This window comes from Mesocricetus auratus, unplaced genomic scaffold, assembly GCF_017639785.1.
Source record: "Mesocricetus auratus isolate SY011 unplaced genomic scaffold, BCM_Maur_2.0 Super-Scaffold_100006, whole genome shotgun sequence".
NCBI lineage: Eukaryota > Metazoa > Chordata > Mammalia > Rodentia > Cricetidae > Mesocricetus > Mesocricetus auratus.
This window is the reverse complement of record NW_024429190.1, coordinates 46,787,904-46,809,213: the sequence shown is the minus strand read 5'-3', so window position 1 is coordinate 46,809,213 and position 21,310 is coordinate 46,787,904. Positions and strand designations below refer to the sequence as shown.

At 40.2% G+C, this 21,310-nt stretch overlaps 1 protein-coding gene across 2 annotated transcripts in view; it reads right to left on the bottom strand.

Moving 5' to 3' along the window:
• The window catches only part of Grxcr1 (glutaredoxin and cysteine rich domain containing 1), a 139,097-nt gene that overhangs the window by 25,622 nt on the left and 92,165 nt on the right, over window positions 1-21,310 (bottom strand). The window contains exon 2 of one of the 2 annotated variants that reach the window (XM_005074353.3): window positions 16,758-17,000. In XM_005074353.3, coding sequence (XP_005074410.1) covers window positions 16,758-17,000 — 243 coding nt within the window. Of the gene's footprint in view, window positions 1-16,757; window positions 17,001-21,310 lie in introns of those variants that run through there. The other variant, XR_005877767.1, reaches the window with a different exon arrangement.

Genomic DNA, 21,310 nt, shown 5'->3' with positions numbered 1-21,310 from the left:
ATTACTCAATGCATCTTCAAAATGCACAAGATATTTAAATGTCAAGATTGCTTCCCACACATTAAAAACACAAGTTAGAAAATATAGGATGATTTATGTTCCAAGCAACTTTAGGTCAAAGTTAAAGATGACTTATTAGGGTCATAAAATCACACTGGATGTTGAAATTTATGGCTTTGCTTTGTTCCCTGTCATTTTGTAACCAAAGCTATTTCTACCCTGCCATAATGTATACTTTTAATCAGACAGGATTAGCCACAGCAGAGCAAACCACAAGTCACAAGGACAGAGGACTATAACTCTATTTATGTTAGAGATGAATTTCTGTGGTGCTACATCTAGAACAGGATTTATTCGCCAAATTAAATTTCCACTCTGCTTCCTTGGTGATTTTTCTTCTAAGGAAGTCATTTTGACCCCTAAATTTCATCCTGAAAAACATAATTTAAACTGTGTTATTTTCCTGCATGCTTCTAATGTAGCAAATAGTAAGCTAACAAAAAAGTATGTGCTCCTAACTGATTAAAAATTATCTTTGAGTGGATTGAAGGGTTGGGAACAGAGGAGAAGGTGAGGCACTGGAGGAGAAAAGGGGGGGAGAACTACAGCTGGGATCTAAAATAAATAAATTTATAAAAAATGATACTGAATATAAAACAGAAAATTATCTTTTATAAAGGAGCATGATAACGAATTCTAAAGACTTGAGCGTTTTTTTTATATTTGAGGTGTCTCCTCAGAAGCCTGCGTTCACAATCAAAGCCTTTGTCTTCGTCAGTACCGAGTACCAAGTTCAGTTTGAAGCACCCCGGAGTCCTCGGTGTCAATAAAATCTTGTCATGATCTGGCTGTAAAATCCTTGCTCTTACAATCTCGTGAACAATTGTAATTCTTCAAAGACAGTGTTCTGTTTGATTGACTAAACTATCCAGGCATGTGACATGTTCTTTCCTTTCTTTAGATGGGTAAAATCATCAAATATTTGAAATATCACTGCCTGATTTACTAAAATTCATCTTATTAATGCGGAGACTAGCATACATATAATACGAATTCTCCAGTTCTCTCAGTTTAACAAAACTCACACCACCTGTGGCTTTTCCTCCATGTTACCAACACAGCTGTCTACACCTGTGCCAAGTCTTTGCCGATCAGCTATGGGAACCTATCGCCTCCTAGTGGTTAAAGGTAAACAGTGCAGAGCTCTATTTTCAGCAAAGTCTAAAACAATAAGAAAAAACTACAGGGCACACTACTTTTCCCCTCTGTAAACAGAAGAGTTATCCCCACGAGGAGAACTTTAAATGGATCATCTCCGAATTTGAGAAATACGTATGTGAAATGTGTTTATAACCACAGTTTCTGTTGTCAAGCAGAGAGACTGAAATACATCGTTGGATGCATTGTGTAATGCTCTCAAGACTTTCATTTCCTGAATTATCTGTGAGACAAGCCTCTTTGCTGGAAATACTGATGTCTAACAATGAGGAAATGTTTTAGGCTGTATCATCATGATGATATATTTGATGTTATTAAAATACTTTCTTTTCACTTTGTATGAAGAAAATTGATGCTGGGATAAGGAAGGACAAAAAATCTTTCTATGTATATGCCACATACATCCATAGAGTTCACACGAGGGGGTGATGATGAATGAAATATTGAGAAATCGCGAGGGCAGCACAAATGCAAGGGAAGTCTTCTGCATTAAAAAAAAAGAATGGCAGCAAGAACAACACTGAGGAGCCATGAACCATGACTGAAGAATCTGCGCTGGGATTCCCTCACATGCCATCTCCTTGTAGGACCCCTTAAACCCCAAAGGAACTGAGACAAGTGGTGTGTGTGTTTGTGTGTGTTTGTGTGTGTGTGTGTGTGTGTGTGTGTGTGTGTGTGTGTCTGGGTTACCTCACTCAGGATGGTTTCTTATAGTTCTATCCATCTGCCTGCAAATTTCATGACGTCATTATTTTTTACAGCTGAGTAATACTGGTGTAAAATAGAACCACACCAACAGTACAGGAGAGACAGATTCCTGGGGATTGATTACTAGCCCAGGCAGCCTACTCTGTGATGCCCAGGTCAATGAGAGGCCCTTTCTTAAGAATCAAGGTGGACAATGCCTAAGGAATGACACTCAACATTGACATCTGCCCTCCACATGCATGCATTCATATATTTGTAAATACAGGCATACACCACATGTGCACATACACACACACACACACACACATGCACACACATACATGTGTGCACACGCACACGCATGCACAAACTCATTCACTCACAGATGAAATGATAACAATAAGGATAAAACTTTAAGACAGATTTAAATGGCTAAACTCCTTTGCTAAATCATAAATGTTTATAAACTGTATCTTTAATATTATGTGCAAGATTATTTTTGTTCATAAATCAGATAATCAAATCTTAATTATTAGCAAAGAAATATAAGACTACTAAACAAAATCCAGAAGTTGAATGTATTAATATGAAACAATGACAAGCTCAAGCCAAAAAGCCATTAATTAACTAAAGCTGACTGTATTACAGTAGTAAATTATTATATTACAGTCCTAGAATATTAAAGCAGAAGGACAAGGGACTAACAGCAAACACATTTAAATAATTGAATCTCAACTGATAAAATCACACCACGGCATTTTGATGTGGGATGCCATTCTATGTATGTGTTGTCTCATTGGACGTTGTTGAATAAAGCACTGTTGGCCAATAGAGAAGCAAGATAGGTGGGACTAGGAGTTGAGGAGGATTCTGGGAAGGAGAGGCACAGTGAGTCACGATGTAGGAAGCCAGAGGAGTAAGAGGTCTGGACCCTGTTCTCCGGTAAGCAAATGGAAATATTCAGATTAGCAATTATGGGTTAACAATGAAGTCAGAGCTAGCCGACAAGAAATCAAGGCAAATGGCCAACAGATTTATAATGAATATGGCATCTTGTGTGTTATTTGGGGGTTCAGACAGCTCAGCAGGGCCCAGGCGGCTGGTGGAAAGACTAAATGTTACAGCATTTGATAAAGGTATTAGACAAAAGCAAGAACAAAGTATGTTAGTAGTGCTGCTATAAGATACAACTTAAAGCAGGAAGTGGTGGTGTGTGTCTGTCCTCCCAGCACTCAAGAGGAGCAGCAGGGGGATCGTGAGTTCAAGACTACTCTTAGCTATGAAGAAAGTCTGAGGCCAGCTTGGGCTACATGAACCTGTCTTAGTGAAATAAAACAAAAACACAATTTAAAAAATGGTGTGGTATTTATGTTCTCATATGTACATACAAATGTATAAGAAACGTATTCTTTGCAAAGGACTATGAAAGTTCTATAAAAATCATACTGTAGCTTAAATTGTAAATAAAATATCAATAAATTCCAAATAATAATCACCCATGGGTCATATTGTCTGACCATGATGTAATAAAATTATAAATAATAACTATAAAACAAATCCCACTCACTTTCTCAGAAATTAATAAATTCTCTGAAAACTTTTATATGAAAGAGCAAAAGAAATCAAAATTTTTACTTACTCTAATTACAATAAAAATTTAGACGTGTCAGATCAAATTCATTTGTATCATGAAAGTTATTTTAAGAGATAAGTTCACATCAATAGGTTTTTATATCTTAGACAAAAAATGAACTAATACTTCAAGAAACTGAACAATGAACATCAGAAGTATCCTAGTAAGAAAGGGGCAAAGAATAACGAAGGCTAGAATAGAATCAATTAATTACAAAGCCAAAAATTACCTTAGAACTAGTCTGTACTGAGCTTCCCGGGAAGCTATTGAAGTTTTCAAACAATTGTTTTCTTCAGTTATTAACTCAAAGCTTTGTACAATACTGAAAGCATTTAGGAATCACCAACACAAATATGGAGATGTATGCTGTATCTACATCTGGTGTCAGAATTTCTCTTAGTAGTGTCCTGTATATGTCAGGAAAATAGTTTAAGTTGTCTGCCAGAGGAAAATAGTGCTCTAAGAGGATTAGACATTGGAGGAATATTCTAAGGCAGTGTTTCTCAACCTGTGGGTGCAACCCCTTTGGGGGGTCACTATATTTGAAGACAGTGAAGACAGCTCTCTCTCTCTCTCTCTCTCTCTCTGTGTGTGTGTGTGTGTGTGTGTGTGTATTATGCATGCATGTATGTGGGTGCATACAACTATGCATGCAGAGGCCAGAGGAAGACATTGGGTAAACTGCTCTATCATGTTTCACCTTGTTCCTTGGAGGCAGTGTCCCTCACTGAACCTGGAGGTGGGCTGGCAGCCAGTAAGTCCCAGTAAATCTCCTGCCTCTGCTACTCTCCTCCCCAGTATGCAGCATAACCCCACACTATGGGATAGAGCACTTGAGCATGGCTGGTTTCTTATGTGGGAACTCGGGTCCTCAGCTCAAACCCTCTTTCCCATGGAGCCATCTCTCCACCCACTAAAGACAGGATTTGTAAGGAGATAACTGAGTACATTAGTTTGTAACTTGGAAAATAGCCCAATAATATTAGTGTCTTTGTAAGAGAAGATAAAGACACTAGGAAGTTGCATAAGACACCACAAGAAGGCAGCCATCTGTAAGCCAAGCATAGAGGCCCAAGAGAGACCAACATGATGACGTCCTGACTCCTGGATCTATTGTTTAAGCCACTCAACCTATAGCATTGTGGTCTGGTGTCCCTAGATCACTAACACAAGAATAAAAAAGGAGGTGAACAGACCAATAAGAGTTAGATCCTGATTATTCTAGAAAATCCAGACAAACAACTTTTAACGCATATCTTTAAAAATTAAAAAAACATTTTTAAAATATGTTATATTTCACAGACACTTTAAGATCCTTTTGATGATATTAACAGTGGGTGGGAAGTAAGGGGACACATCCTGGTATCATTTCCTAATCTGGATCTATTGCACACAAACAAGACCTACCTGCTTCATAGAAGAGAGATAGTTCATAACGCCCCTTTTGCAGACATGAACACTGAGGCAAAGATTAATGCCTGAAGCCATCTCTCTATAAAGTTCACTCTATCTGCAGAGCAATGGGTTAGGAAAGTGTGACTGGATTTCTACTCTCTCTGATAGTCACTTATTTCATGGCTCTGACCAAGTTCTTGACAAAAGAAACTTAAAAGCAAGAAGGTTTCCTTGGGCTCCTAGTTTCAGACAGTTCCAGTCCATCATAATAAGGATGAACCATGGCAGGAGTGGGTCAGCCACCGACTGTTCCCATGACAGACACACAGACCAGAATCAAAGGAGATGACTAGAAACCTGACCAGGTTGTGACATTAAAAGCTCTACCCCAACTGGCCCACATCTACCATGTAAACCCCACCTCACACTGAGCCCCAAAGACATAGTCCTGTGGAAGAAGACCCAGAGCCCAGACAAATGTGCCCAGAAACATTTCTTACAACTCTCTCCTTCATTGCTCCCTTCTGCGGTTATAACATAATCATATTATCATAAATATTAAGTTGCATATCATCATTACATTGACCTTTTCAGTCTTGGTGCTGACTTCTGATAAGTGAAGACCACACAGGATATGTGACTTCTATATTTTCCACTCAGCGTAATACGGTTTCATATTAACAAGTTACTTCACAAAATGTCAAGTTATTAAATGACAAAAAGAAGTGCAAATATAAATATATATATACATATATATGTATATCATACATACTGTTTGACAGAAAATGTAACATTTTATTCTATGTTTGCATTGAGATAATAATTTTAATAGAACAAGCTACAGTATATTTTTGAATAACATGGAAAGACTATAGTAAAGAACTGGTCTCTAACCTGAGTCTTATTGTCCCTAGAATGACTGAACGTGGCAATCTTCAGGACATACCTTATTTTCACTTTTTGTACCCATTGTCTAAGACAGTGGTTCTCACCCTATGGGTTTCCAAGCCTTTGCATGTGACCCTTTCACAGGGGTCACCTAAGATGATCAGAGAATCAGATATTTACATTACGATTCACAACAGTAGTAAAACTACAGGTAGGAAATAACAATGAAAATAATTTTCTGGTTGGGGGGGTCACCACAACACGAGGAACTGTAAAAGGGCGGAAGCGTTACTTAGGAAGACTGAGAACCACTGGCCTCAGAAATGACTAGGATTCTGTATTGTTCTGCATCAGTGCTTCTAGTCAGTGAGAGAAAAGAATTGATTTACTTCTTTATTTTGCCTTGTACAACTCATAGAATGTAGGTCTTGTCCTATTCCCCCACTGGCAGAGCTCACTACAGTGAGAGCCAGATTCTCAGCGGATATCTTGCTAGTAAGAGAACTCCACCTTCCCCAGGTCCTCAGGTACCTTCCTCACCTGCTCTCAGATTCACCTCCTCCAGGCCCTAGGTGCCTGCTCGCTCTGTCTCTGTCTCTGTCTCTGTCTCTGTCTCTGTCTCTGTCTCTGTCTCTCTGTCTCTGTCTCTCTCTGTCTCTGTCTGTCTGTCTCTCTCTCTCTCTGTCTCTCTCTTTCTCTCTCTCTCTCATCACTTCCCCTAGGTCATCAGCCTTGTCCACTCTCAGATTCACTCAATGGGAAACTTGCAGACTGAAGTTCAAGTACAGCTCTATTCAAGCTCAAGAGCACAGCACATTCCAATGACTGTGAGACATCTCAGGATCCTCTGATGACTTTGGTCTTTGATTTCACAGCCCCAGAGGAAGGTAAGAAACAATAGAAAGTCCCAGGGGATCAAATGGAGACCATACCACAACTGGACAAAGCAAGGGTCAACGGTTGGAGGGGGGCCCAATCCCAATGGCTACAACTACACCACAGCTCCTACTTCTGTGGCTCAGGGATCCCTATGGAAGAAGGAGGAAAAAGATAAGAAGCAGAATACCGGGGACCTTCTGTGAAACAGTCTCTCCTAAAATTGGCCAAACAAACAAGCCTGGAGCAACAGCTATACCAATAGACATGTGGACGTGGGAGGGGGAAGTTTCATGGATTCCACCCTCAGACAAAGAACTGTAGGGAAACAATGGCTGCTGGGAGTGGGAGAATTAGCCTGTTCCAGAGATGAGCTCCTTTGTTGGTTATTCAATACCAGGCGACCGGCCCTGAAACTGCATACACACAACAATATAAACAATCTCAGCAGGTTCTGTTTATAAAGTTGTGTGTAGCAATACTTACCAGAGAGAGAGAGAGGGGGGATAATAATTTGAGAGTTGGTACAGCATAGGAGGGGCTTAAGGGAAGGGAGAAAGTGAAAGTGAAGTAATTCTATTTTAATTAAAATGTACTTGGGGAGGGTTTAGGCCCAGCCCTGGATGAAATGACAGACTATGGACACCCCCATGGAGGGTCTCACCCTCCCTGGGGAAATGAAGAGATATTGGGGGGGTTGGTTGGATGGCACGGGAGGAGGGGAAGGAAATGTAGAGGGACCTGGAATTGACATGTGAAGCAAACTTGTTTCTAATTTAAATTTAAATTTTAAAAAATTGAAAAAAAAGAAACAATTGAAAGAGTTATCATCATCTGCACTGTGTCTGGAAAATCCAACAATTTTTTAAACTTAAATACTAATGTTTCAGAGAGATTGGTGTTGTTAAGGAAGTTCTTTAGAAAAAATTAGTGAATTGCTTGAGATTATCCATCTTAGGTGCCATCACATAGCTCTTCCCCAGTACTAAGTAGAATCACAACTCCTCTGAGAGAGTCAAGGATTATTATGAACCAGGCACAGCATCCATTATTCTCTTCTGAAACCCCATGCTAGGGAGGCCAGTGGTGTAGAACCAGAGCACATCCCCACCCACTCACTGCAGTCTTATGCCTCTTGCAAAGCACAGCTCAAATGCTTCCTTCTTCTTGCAATCTTCCTCAATGTTCCTAGTTAAAATATGTGTGCCTCCTTCTTTCTAAGTAACTGACTCCTGTTGCTAATTTAGCTCTTACCACAAATAGTACAGCACCGTGTTCATCATCCCCAGCACCACACACACTCCTTTCATTTTTAGCTTGGATTGTGTTTAAGTCTCTGGACTATCTACAACATTTCACAGTGCCGGGTAGACAACAAGTGCTCACTGTTTGCACAGGAGCTAGACAGCCTGTTCATTTGAGGTTTTCAAAATGAAGGTACAGAGCCAAAAGAAAATATTCCACTGAATTCAGATGCCATTCCACACAGAGGGCTAGCACGACGATGGCCCACGTGCCAGAGAAACGCAAATGGTATGATTGCCTGGAAAAGGTTCAGACATTTGGATCAGTGTTTCTCTGCTGAACCTTTTTGTTTATTTGAAGTCTTTCAAGGGAAAACATATGTAGTATACAAAACACTGTGAAGAATGGAAGACACCATTTGCATTTGGAAGAGAGTTTGAAATCCCTCTCACTTCCATCATAGCCCCCAAAGGAAAAGAGGAAGGAGCTATTAGGGCACCATAGAGATTAATTTAAAAAGCAAAATTCCTCATCCAGCCTCCTTAATGCCTCAGATGGGCAACATGAATCAGGGAGAAGAGCTGAAATCAAAACAAATCATGCTCTTGCTCACCGGCCCCTGAAGACCAAGAACACCAGGCCCTGCTGGTTTCCCACAAGGTCATATCTAAAGAGGAAGCTCACAATGAGCCGGGGAACCACGTGCTTCAGCTCTTGCCTTTGGCCAGATGGCATGCTCCATTTTACTCATTACAGTCGTTCTTCTCATTTGACACCATCAGGATGAAACATATGGCCGGATCTTTAGCTTAAATTTTGTTGTTTTGGTTTTGGAGGGAAAGGTATCTTGGGTTGAGCTCAATCAAACTGGGAGCCCGAGGTGTGATTAAAAACAAAACAAAATCATAACACAGTGCATTCTGATCCTACCTGGCCAGAAGAAAGCCTGTGACTGGTCTCAGGCGCTACAGTTTGTTAAATTCCTGTGTCTGGTACTCACTCAATCGTAATCATATATAATACCCCAGTAACAAACTGTCTGTTTACAGAAAATGAGTACTAAGGGCCAGACACTCTCAGAGACAACATACAGGCTTTCAGTTTGCTAGTCAAAAAAAATGAAGGATATAAAAGGTTGGCCCAGAATTAAGTCCCAGGTTACAAAATAGTTACCATTTTTTTCAAAGGTTTTGAATCGTTTTTTGTTTTTTTTTTTAATCTGAGATACAGTTTTATTGATGTCACATCTGCCCAAATTCCAGGTGCCAGTTCTCTCAGGCAAAAAGATTCAAGGCTCTACTGTCATCATGGTCAAGCAATGTCTGCTGCTTGCTTGTCTTTCTTCACCAGGCAATAATTAACAAAATTGTTCTTCTTGGTCTGATTCTTGTCTGAAAAGAAACCTAGATTTTAAAGTTTAATTGTAATTCATGTATTTAAGATGTTGATTTTTTTTTACTCAGGTTTAAAGAAAGATGTAGTACAAATGATTTATCCTATTTCTGTTTTCTTATGTATTAAATATAGTTCTTATGTTGTAAGAGAGCCCTCTGGTGGCCAAGAAGACACTAAATCTTGGCACAGTAGAGCCAAATTGAGCTTCTATCCAACACTGTTCTTCACTGAAATACTGATTTCAAGTATGATTGGAAATGGATGCCTAGGAAATTTTCTTTATTAATTTCCATTCATCTTACTTATTTTCACAAATTTGATTCTCTTTGTAGTGTTCCAAGTATCACTGGTAACATGTGATTACATTTCCTGTCTAAGTGCAGGAGGAGGAGAGGGAGAGGGAACTGGGATTGACATGTAAAACAAGCTATTTAAAATTAAAATAAAAAATGATAAAAAAAGTCAAAAAAGATGGAGAATAATAACTAATATCTAAAGTACGAAGCACATGATTTGGTTCCTTGGGGTTGCTAATGCATGGTGACACCTGTACCCTCATCACTTTGCAGCCCAGTTTCAAACTGGCACAACTGTATTAGATTTTTTATTGTGGGCAAGGCCAGTGCACCAACTTAAGCCTGAGGCTTTTCAAACATTCTGTGGAGTACTAAGTAATGGACCACCAGGTGCTTCACCGGCCATGAGACAATTACAGCAGTAACAGAGAACAAAGTCCTGGGTTTCAATGTGTAAGTGTGTGTGTGTGTGTGTGTGTGTGTGTGTGTGTGCCTGTGTGTATCAAAGAGACACTGTGTGGGTGATGCTGGTTTTTGTGGAGTAATTTAGAAGACTGTCTGCCTACCAACTGGCATTAAGTTTCAGGAGCAAATAACTGAATTGTGCATTAACAGGTTTCAAAGTACTTACTCTCTGACTTTTCAACATTGAGTTGACTGCAGCAGTATGGATTATAATCAGAACTTTGGCATTGACTGCAGAGATGGCTTAGTCAGTAAAGTGTTTGTCATATGTGGTGGTTTCAATAAGAATGACCCCAATGACTCCGATGTCTGAAATCTTAGTCACCATAGAGAAGAACTGTTTGATAGGATTAAAAGGATAAGGTATGGCCTTGTATGAGGAAGTGTGTCACAGGGGTTAAGCTTTTGGGTTTAAAAGCCTATGCCTGATCAAGTCTAGCTCTCTACCTGTGAATCAGGATGTAGCTCTCCGCTACTTCTCTGGCAGTATGCCTGCCACACCTGTGGCCATGCATATTCCCTGTCATGATGAAAATGGATTAAACCTCTGAATTGTAAGCAAACCCCCAATTAAATGCTTTCTCTTACCAGAGTTGCCATAGCCATTGTGTTCTCTACACAGCAATAAAATAGTGACTAAGGCCACTTGAGTTTGGTCCTCACAACCCGTGTTCTGATTGGGTTGACTTGGTAGTACCAGCACTGAGAAGCAGGAGTAAATGCTTGGTGATCACTGGCCAGTCTAACAGTTTCCAGAAAGAGGAAGACTCTATGTCAAAAAAAAGTGGGCAGCATTCCTGAAGGACAGTCACCAGAGGTCAGTCCTATGCATGCTCCTGCAAACACTTACTCTTGCACACCAATGAATACAGAGATAGAGAGAGACTGAAAACAGGGGAGAAAGACATTTTTACTTTCTCCTATAAGAATAAGACTAGAAGGAAAGGGTAATAAGCAGATAAAATTGTAAGGCTGAAAGTGAAGATGTGACCAAGGCTACAGTAGGATGCTGCTGGTAACATTGTAGAACTGAAAAAAAATGGAAAGTTGATGCTTTGTAACTGTGGAAATATGAGAAAATGTAGTACTTCAATTCATATCCACAAAGCAAACCCAAACATAATTCATGGGCATGTGAGGGTTAGGGTGTTTTTAATAGTTTTGCTCAGACAAAAGTATCTGGTCCTTCAACCTAAAAATTCAAGACAACAGTAAGTATATTTGAGTCAGGCAAAAGCCTGGAATTAAATTTGTTGCAGACATGACCACAAATGTGCACATCTTTATTGTATGCTCTAGCATAATACAAGCACAGACAGTACTCCCATTAAGAAGTACAGTCCATTTCCATCTTCAACCTGGACTTGATTATAGGTCCTGCTGAAGTTAGTGATGTAAAAGCACAAGGGACACGAAGAGGGCTCCTAGCTGTTTGCTCACTGGGGCTGGCCTCATTCTCTGCTGGAAAGCCCTTGGCAGCATTTAACATTCGAGAACTGGTTACTGGAGGAGCTTATGAAGGAACTCTCAAGATGTGCCAGAAAAGCTAAAAAGAGAACCACCATATGACCCAGCTATACCACCCCCAGCAAGTACCCAAGGGACTCTGCATCTTACCACAGAGGCACTAGAACACTCAGGATTTGTTGCTGCTCTATTCACAATAGCAAAGAAATGGACTCACTCTCAACATCCATCAACAGATAACTGGATAATGAAAATGTCATACAAATATAGTCAATGGAATTCAACCATATAGGAAAATGAAACTAGGAAATTTTCAAAAAAAATGGAAAGAACCCAAAAATATTTTGAGAGGTAACCCAAACTCAGAAGGCAAATACTGTATCTTCTCACTCATGTGAATCCTAGCCTCAAACTGTTAAATGTGTGTGTTCAGACAAGAATAAATAATGTATAATAGATATAACAATAATAAAGAGGTCATCAGTTTGAGAGGGAGTAAAGAGGGAACAAGAGAGGTTAGTGGGGGACGAAGAAGAGGGAAGTGATATAATTATATCTTGATTTTAAAACTTTTAAAGAAAAGAACATTTGACTGCTTTACTCTTCTCAGTTAAAGTTTTTAGTCCTAACTAATGAATAAAATATATATGATTTTTAAATATTTTTTCTGTTTCTGCTATACTTACCATGGATGGTGCTTGCTGAACCAGTCTTTGTTCCGGAAAAGCTAGCCAGTGAATAGTGGGAGGGAGGGTGTGAAGACCTAAGACACCATGCACATTACACTTCACACTTAGTCCACAATAATCTACTAGCAAATTTTTTTGTTCATTCTTACATGTGTTAATGGCATCATTTCAAACTGCCATTGATCTACGGAGACCTCTTTAAGTAGTCAATGCTAAAGTCTCACAAACAATAATTCTGTATCTATTTAAAGAATAGTATTGCTCCATGAAAGAATGAAGGCATTTATTATTGAGCACAGCTTTTCAACCTAGAAATATAGACTCGAGAAACAATCTTAAACATTTCTAAGGATTACTCTTGAAATACAGCAAATAAGACTATAAAGAAAGTATTCTGGCAGAGCTGTGCAATTTTTTACATCTTAAATTGTATTTACAGAGGAGTTTACAAGTTTTTTAAAAAGATGCTATAAAAGAAAAAATAATTACAGTGATCTAAAATTAATTTAGAATGAACAAAGAGTTTTTGTTAGGAGTTTATTGTAGACTAAGTGTGAAATGCATTGGGAACCTACATGTTGTTTGTAGCCTCGTTCCAACATGAATTTTGTAGGTTTCCAGTGTAGATTCAGTGGTTGGTCCAGACAAATCATGATTTCTAGCCCATTTCTTAGTGGAATGTCTAAGGGTGCTTATGACTAAGGTAGTAAGACATAATATTTTCATGGGACTATGATCTGATGCCAAAACATCAGGAGAATTGCTGAAACCAGTTCTGAGATGCATGTACCTCTATTGTCCCCCAGAAAGCATAGATGGGCAGTGAAAATTTATTTACTAAAGTAATTTTTTCTCACCAAGTGTTTTATTGCTTCCATCTTCAGTTTTTAGTTATGTTGGCGTCAGGAACTATAGGGGAAAATGTTCATGTTGATTTTTCCATTCTTACTTATTGAGCTCACTGGCCTCTCTTGGAAGAAGAAAATGAATTCAGCCAGCATCACCCACCCAGGCCTTGGTGATGATGGTAAGTCAGCAAGAAAGATACCAGACACTGCCCTGCTTTCCCTACCCTTTCTCTGTTTGAAGTCTGTCTCCATCTGCCCTGGCCCTGTTTCTGTCTTTCTCGTTCTCTAGCTGTTATATTTCTCCCTGTTTAAACAAAGTGGTACCGTACAAATGATTCCCACACACCAACCATTCTCACTCACCTAATTTCAAACTGCTGTAAATGGCTTCCTGTGGCTGTTTAAAACACCACAGATGTTAGGGAAGTCACCAGCAACAGTCAAATATCCTCCCTACAAACAATGGTTCAACATCTGTCAAAGCCCAGCAGAGGGCATCCTTCCATTTCAGATCTATGAATTGTGCAGAGGAAACTCATCATAGTGGAAACCACAGACAGTTCTGCATCTAGATTCAAACCACAGCTGGCAGGGTTTGGAGAATTGTGATACAAGCTATTCAGGACTCTACCATTTTGAATCGTAGGGTTAAAAATCACTCTCCCTTTCTGAGAGGGAAGAAGAAAATGCCTCTGTTTCCTGGCTCCCCCCAGGTGCATAGCAGCAGCCTCAAATTACAGAAGCAGCAGAGTTACCCCTGCCACCTCCCTCTCTTAGGTGCTGATCGTGCACATAAAAAGACCGAAGGAAGACACAACTGAAAAAGAGCCAAGATCATGACTGCATTTGAGGCAATCGCCTCTGTCCCTCCAACTGAAAGACAAATGATAAGACAGGTGTCATGTCCTGGTACATGGCCTCAGAAGCTGAAAGAAATTGCATTCTGGATGGCAACAGACAGGGACAGGAACAGCATGAGTGGAGACGACCTTATACCTGAGGATGCTGGGAATTGTCCTCTAATTTTAATCCTATAGTTTCATTGAAATTGAACCTACACACTGTTGATTGGAACAAAAACAACCCCCACAGGCACATAAGGAGTGGCACTTAGGAGATTTGGCCTGTTGGAGTAGATGTGGTCTTATTGGAGAAACGTTTCAAAACCTCAATACAAGCTTAGTGGCTCACTGTCTCTTTCTGCTGTCTTTGTATCCAGATGTAGAATTCTCAGCTATCTCTCAACACCAGGTCTAACTGCATGTTCCCATGCTTCCTTTATAAGAGCTGCCATGGTCATGGTATCCCTTCACAGCAACAAAACCCTAATTAAGACACATAGTAAAAAATATTTACAGTATCAGAATGCTTCCCAGTTAAAAGGGTCTCCATCTATCTTTCATTGCCTGCTGTTTTTTGTTGTTGTTGTTGTTGTAGTTGTTGTTCTGTTTAAAATGGGGTCTTATGAATCCCAGAATGGCTTCAAACTCTCCTTGTAATTGAGTGCCCTGTACTTCCGGGTCCTCCTGCTCCCATCTCCCAAGTATATGTACTAGAATTATAGGCATGTGCCACCACACTCAGATTATGCAGTATTGGGGTGAAACCCAGGGGCTTTGTGCTACGAGGCAAGCACCCTACCAGCTGAGATACACGCTCAGCCACAGCCTACAATCCTTGTAAGTTACATTCCCCTGGTGTGTGAATATATCATATCCTTGGTTTGTGGAGGAAGTCAGGGAGAGAAGAAATAAATGTGAGGAAGGTGCATCACCAAGTCTCATATCCAGTCGATCTAAGTTCATTGGAGCATCTACATCATGCCGAGTCCTATTTTAAGTGCTAATACTACATAGTAGAGTCCCTTTCCTCATAGGGGCCTTGCACAAAACAAGGGTGTTATGAGAAGTCTTTTCCTTGAGAGAAGCCTTCCCGCCAGCCTGGTTCTAGAGCCGCATCAGTCCCAAATAAACACACAGGAAGCTATAATAATTATGAAACTGTTGGCCTTGCTTGTTTCTTACTGGCTAGCTCTGACTTGAGTAATTACCCCATAATTGTTAATCTAAGTATGTCTCTTACTGGAGAATAGTTCCGGGCTTCCTACCTCATGGCGTTACATGTCGACTCCCTGTGTTTCTCCTTCCCAGAATCCTCCTGGACTCCTAGTCCCACCTATCTAGATTCCTATTAGCTCAACAGTACTTTATTGACAAATGTACAGGGCTTCCCCCATCACAAGGGTTTGGAATGTCAGAGCTAACTTAGTCTCCCATTCATCCTTCCTTAGTTACGTTACTTGGAGCAAAGGTTATTACTCTTTTGGGGAAGAGGAAATTCATAGTATTTCTTGAAAATGTGCATTGTTTGTCCCCCTCAATTTCTTACAATCAGCCTGTGAAGTCAGCCTTAGTGTCATTCCAGTGTTACATGATGAGTATCAGAGCAGGAATTTAAAACGATGCTGCCTAGAGTCCATTTGCTTCTTATCCAATAGCCATGGGGAGGGCTGAGCATTGAGTATCCTAAGAGTAAGACATGACAAGCTGAGAAGGCAATATAAGATATCACTGTCACTGTCCTGGCTTTTAACAGTACTGTCAAAGCCACTGTTTTTTGGGACCCAAGAGTATAGGTTGAAACACACACGAAAGAGGATCAATACTTAAAGTCAAAATTCCTTTATTTAAAAAGGTAGTGTGCTTTTCCAGTTCTCATAGAAACAAAATGTCACTATAGCTATGTGATCATGGATTCTTGGCCTTTATCATTCCCTTAGATAACAGGCTGCTGCCAACAATGGCTGTAGTCAATATAATAGACACAAGTTCTCTGAAACCAAACAAGAATTCCTCCCAATGTGAATTTTTCTCTACCCCTCAAAGTTAAAAGTTAAGATCTGATGCTGAGCCTGACCAAGATGTAAGCATCCTTCTAAGGTCTGAGAGTCTTTGACCTCTGATAAGGGATCATTCAGTCAGCAGTGTCTCTCATTGGTTGGTATCCCCCTCGACTCTTAGTTCTCATCCTCTCAATACCCTGTCATGGGGTGTTTTACCCAATTATGTTCATAAATCAAAGGGAGTTAACAACACTAGTGTTCATTAGAGAGCAAGAAGGAGGCATATTTGTTGCTCTACTGGAAGCTGGGGTCTCTCTGCTTATCTGCAAGTCTGAATCTGTGTCACACTGCCCTGTTACCAAACTCAAAATAAGATATTAAACAATAGGAAGATAAAATTCTGGCTCCAGCCCTCATTAGAGGGCAGCCATTTTTGTTTCTTTAGGTACGGAACTGAATATTTGATTATGGAGAATTTTAAAAAAATTACAAATGTTCCTCTTATAAATATTCTATTTTTCTTGTTTACACTAAAAATGTAGTTTTATCTTGGATCAGTTTTCTAAAAGTCAAAGCTAACTGAGCACTTCAGGGATGTGTCACTATTCAGCAAAGCAATTTCACACTGATTTCATCTCACCAGGATGAGCAAAAGAGCATTGCATGGTTTGGAATAGAAATAAAACTCCAAGCCCTTTGTTCTGAGCTCCTCCAAATAGCAAATGTGAGGGTGATCATGCCACAAGTCATCTTTTCATACAGTTTCTAGGTGGGACACACAACAGAGGCAGTTTTCTTCTGCAGTATACTTACCCCAAGGTAATGGCCGTCAATGAACACAACCGGGAGAGAAGGCGCTTCGGACACTCGTCGGCACCGTTCATCCAGTTCTTTCCCATAGTCACCATTCAGAGCAATGTTTTTCTCTTCAAATTTTACTCGATGATTCTGGAAGATCTTCCTAACCAGCTCACATCTCTCAAAGGTTGTTCTCACCACACGAAGGCAGGTTGTATAAATCACCACCCGGTCAAATTCCAGGTCAGATGACGGTTGCTGGAAGTAAAGCAGTGCGGTGTAAATACACTTGCTTTTACTTTCTCAAGTTTTGCTACGTGTACACAGTTCGAATTAACAGCTTTGGGGAAACGTTCTATACATTAAAGACACTCACAGAAGTTGAGTGATCACTATGTAAATTCAGAATCACGATTTTTTTTGTTGTTTTATGTTTTATGTTTTGAGACAAGGGTTCTTCGTTTAACCCTGGTTGTTCAGATACTCGCTGTGTAGAGCAGACTGAGCACTCACAGAGATCCACCTGCTTCTGCCTCCAATTGCTAGATTGGCAAAAGTCATGTGTTCTTTAGTAGAAGAATGGATGAAATAGTAAGCTTTCTTGTCATATGCAGAATCTAGATTTATTATATATGCATGTTTATTTGTTATATATAAATGGCAAAAGAAATAATAGAAAGTGAAGATGGGCTGGGTGGTGGTGGCGCACGCCGTTAGTCCCTTTAGTCCCAGCACTCAGGATGCAGAGGCAGGCAGATCTCTGTGAGTGCAAGGCCAGCCTGGTCTCCGAAGAGAATTACAGGACAGTCTCCAAAACAATACAGAGAAACCAAGCCTCGAAAAACAAAAAAGAAAAAGAAGCTGAAGATGGAAGATAGAATATACGTGACATAAAAGCATAAAGGACTAATTAGGTGGTGAAGGACACAGAGGTCAATGTATGACCAGTTTAAATAAGAATAAAGTATAATAGTGCAGGTTAGATGGCTCAGCAAGGCTTGTCACCACACCCCATGACCCAAGTCCATCTCAGGGACACACATGGTAGAGTGAGCCACCTCCCACAAATTGTTATCTGACCTCCATGTAAGTGTATATATACACAAAATAAATATTTAAAGAGAGAGTGTGTGTGTGTGTAGAAATGAAAGATCACAATGAAGCAAATTACTTTGTGTAGTAACTTTAAAATAACTAATAAAATAGTAAGTGAATGAATAAATAGAACTTTTAAAAACCTGAGACATATTGCAATTTAGAATTTAACAAGGAATAACATAATTTAAGCAATGTGTTTTGGCTGTTTCTCTGTTTTTAATAGCATGCCAAGTAAGTTTACTATTGATGACAACACACAAGGGACACCATGTGGTAAAACAACGAACAGTTGAATTTTTATTATGGAGAGGTTTAATATCTGTGTTCATCTTGTAAATCCACTAGGAGGAGAGTTTGATAATGAGGTGCTGCTACAAAATACCAAAGGTTAGCATTTAACCAGTTGGAAATTTTAGACTTTTGAGCCACAGGATCCTATGACTGATAAATCCTGGCCCATGGGATGATTCTGAAGCTGAAAACAGCACAGCATTTGTGGAGGTGCTTTACGAGTGACAGACTTCCGCAGTGAGACAAAAAGGTTCTATCACAAGGGATAAGGATCGAGGGACACAGAATGGCAGCGCATAGAAGCCAGCACAAGTGGGCAGAAGGGCTAAATGGCGAAAGGAAAATAGAATAAGCATGTGGGCACACAGGAGCTGAGGCAAGCAAGACTCCAAGACAAGTTGACAATTGTTCTATCTAAGAATCTTTTTTATTACTCAATAAAATACGGGCAAATCGGATCCAAGAACACATCAAAACAATCATTCACCACGATCAAGTAGGTTTCATCCCAGGGATGCAGGGATGGTTCAACATACGAAAATCCATCAACGTAATCCACCATATAAACAAGCTGAAAAACAAAAATCACATGATCATCTCACTAGATGCTGAAAAAGCCTTTGACAAAATCCAACACCCCTTCATGATAAAGGTCTTGGAGAGATCTGGGATAACAGGGACATACTTAAACATAATAAAAGCCATATACAGTAAACCAACAGCCAACATCAAACTAAATGGACAGAAACTCAACGCAATTCCTCTAAAATCAGGAACAAAACAAGGCTGTCCACTCTCTCCATACCTTTTCAACATGGTACTTGAAGTTCTAGCTATTGCCATACGACAACAAAGGGGGATCAAGGGGATACAAATTGGGAAGGAAGAAGTCAATCTTTCACTGTTTGCAGATGATATGATAGTTTACATCAATGACCCAAAGAACTCTACCAGGGAACTCTTACAGCTGATTAACACCTTCAGCAAAGTGGCAGGCTACAAGATCAACTCAAGAAAATCAGTAGCCCTACTATATACAGATGATAAAAGGGCTGAAAGAGAAATCAGAGAAACATCACCCTTTACAATTGCCACAAACAACATAAAATACCTTGGGGTAACGCTAACCAAACAAGTGAAAGACCTGTATCGTAAGAACTTTGAATCTTTAAAGAAAGAAATTAAAGAAGCCCTCAGAAAATGGAAAGATCTCCCATGCTCTTGGATAGGTAGGATCAATGTAGTAAAAATGGCAATCCTGCCAAAAGCAATCTACAGATTCAATGCTATCCCCATTAAAATCCCAGCACAATTCTTCACAGACCTTGAAAGAACAATAATCAATTTTGTATGGAAAAACAAAAGACCCAGGATAGCCAAAACAACCCTGTTCAACAAGGCAACGTCCGGAGGCATCACCATCCCTGACCTCAAGCTCTATTATAGAGCTATAGTCCTGAAAACAGCTTGGTATTGGCACAAAAATAGACAGGTAGACCAATGGAATCAAATTGAAAATCCGGGTATTAACCCACACACGTACAAACATCTGATCTTTGACAAAGAAGCTAAAAATATACAATGGAATAAAGAAAGCATCTTCAACAAATGGTGCTGGCATAATTGGAGACTGGCATGTAGAAGAATGCGGATCGATCCATGTTTATCGCCATGCACAAAACTTAAGTCCAAATGGATCAAAGACCTCAACATAAATCCAGCCACACTGAACCTCATAGAAGAGAAAGTGGGTGGTACCCTTGAACGAATTGGTACAGGAGACAGCTTCCTGAACATAACACCAGTAGCACAGACAGTGAGATCAACAATTAATAAATGGGACCTACTGAAACTGAGAAGCTTCTGTAAGGCAAAGGACACAGTCAGCAAGACAAAAAGGCAGCCCACAGAATGGGAAAAAATATTCACTAATCCCACATCTGACAGAGGGTTGATCTCCAAAATTTACAAAGAACTCAAGAAGCAAGTCTCCAAAACAGCAAAGGACCCAATTAAAAAGTGGGCTGCAGAACTAAATAGAGAGTTTTCAATAGAGGAGTCTAAAATGGCTGAGAGGCACTTGAGAAAGTGCTCAACATCCTTAGCCATCCGGGAAATGCAAATCAAAACAACTCTGAGATACCATCTCACTCCTGTCAGAATGGCTAAAATCAAAAACACCAATGACAATTTATGCTGGAGAGGATGTGGTGAAAGGGGGACACTCCTCCATTGCTGGTGGGAGTGCCAACTGGTTCAGCCACTTTGGAAAGCAGTATGGAGATTCCTCAGAAAAATGGGAATAAACCTACCACAAGACCCAGCAACTCCACTCTTAGGCATATATCCAAAAGATGCCCATTCATACAACAAAGATGTCTGTTCCACTATGTTCATAGCAGCTTTATTTGTAATAGCCAGAACTTGGAAGCAACCTAGATGTCCCTCACCCGAAGAGTGGATAGAGAAAATGTGGTACATCTACACAATGGAGTACTATTCAGCAGAAAAAAATAATGGAATCATGAGATTCGCAGGCAAATGGATGACACTAGAAGAAACCATCCTGAGTGAGGTAACCCAGTCACAAAAAGAGAAACATGGCATGTACTCTCTCATATATGGATTTTAGACATAGATCTGGGGAGTGCCAGCCTACAATCCTATGGCCAGAGAGTCTGGGAAACAGAAACTACATTTAGTGGCTGGTTAAGTACTGAGCTGAACTCAAGAAAGCCAGTATCAGAGAGGGAGGACTGATGATCAAAGGGATTAAGACTGGGCTGGTTTAACCCCCAGAAACAGCTGACCAGACAAAGGTTAACTCTTGAATCCCAGGCATCAACCTGGGAATCCAGCATGGGACTGATCAAGACCCCCTGAATCTGGGTGTCAGTGAGGAGGCCTAGGTAATCTATTGAGCCTTGGGCAGCAGATCAGTACCCATACCAAATATGCACACGGACTTTGGACTCCCATAGAACAATGTGAGGTGCACTCTCACCCTGAACTCTTGGGGAAGGGTCTAGGCCCTGCCCTATATGAAATGACAGACTATGGACACCCCCATGGAGGGCCTCACCCTCCCTGGGGGAATGAGGGGATAACGGGGGGGGGGATGGGGGGAGGGCACGGGAGGAGGGGAGGGAAAAGGAGAGGGACCTGGAACTGACTTGTGA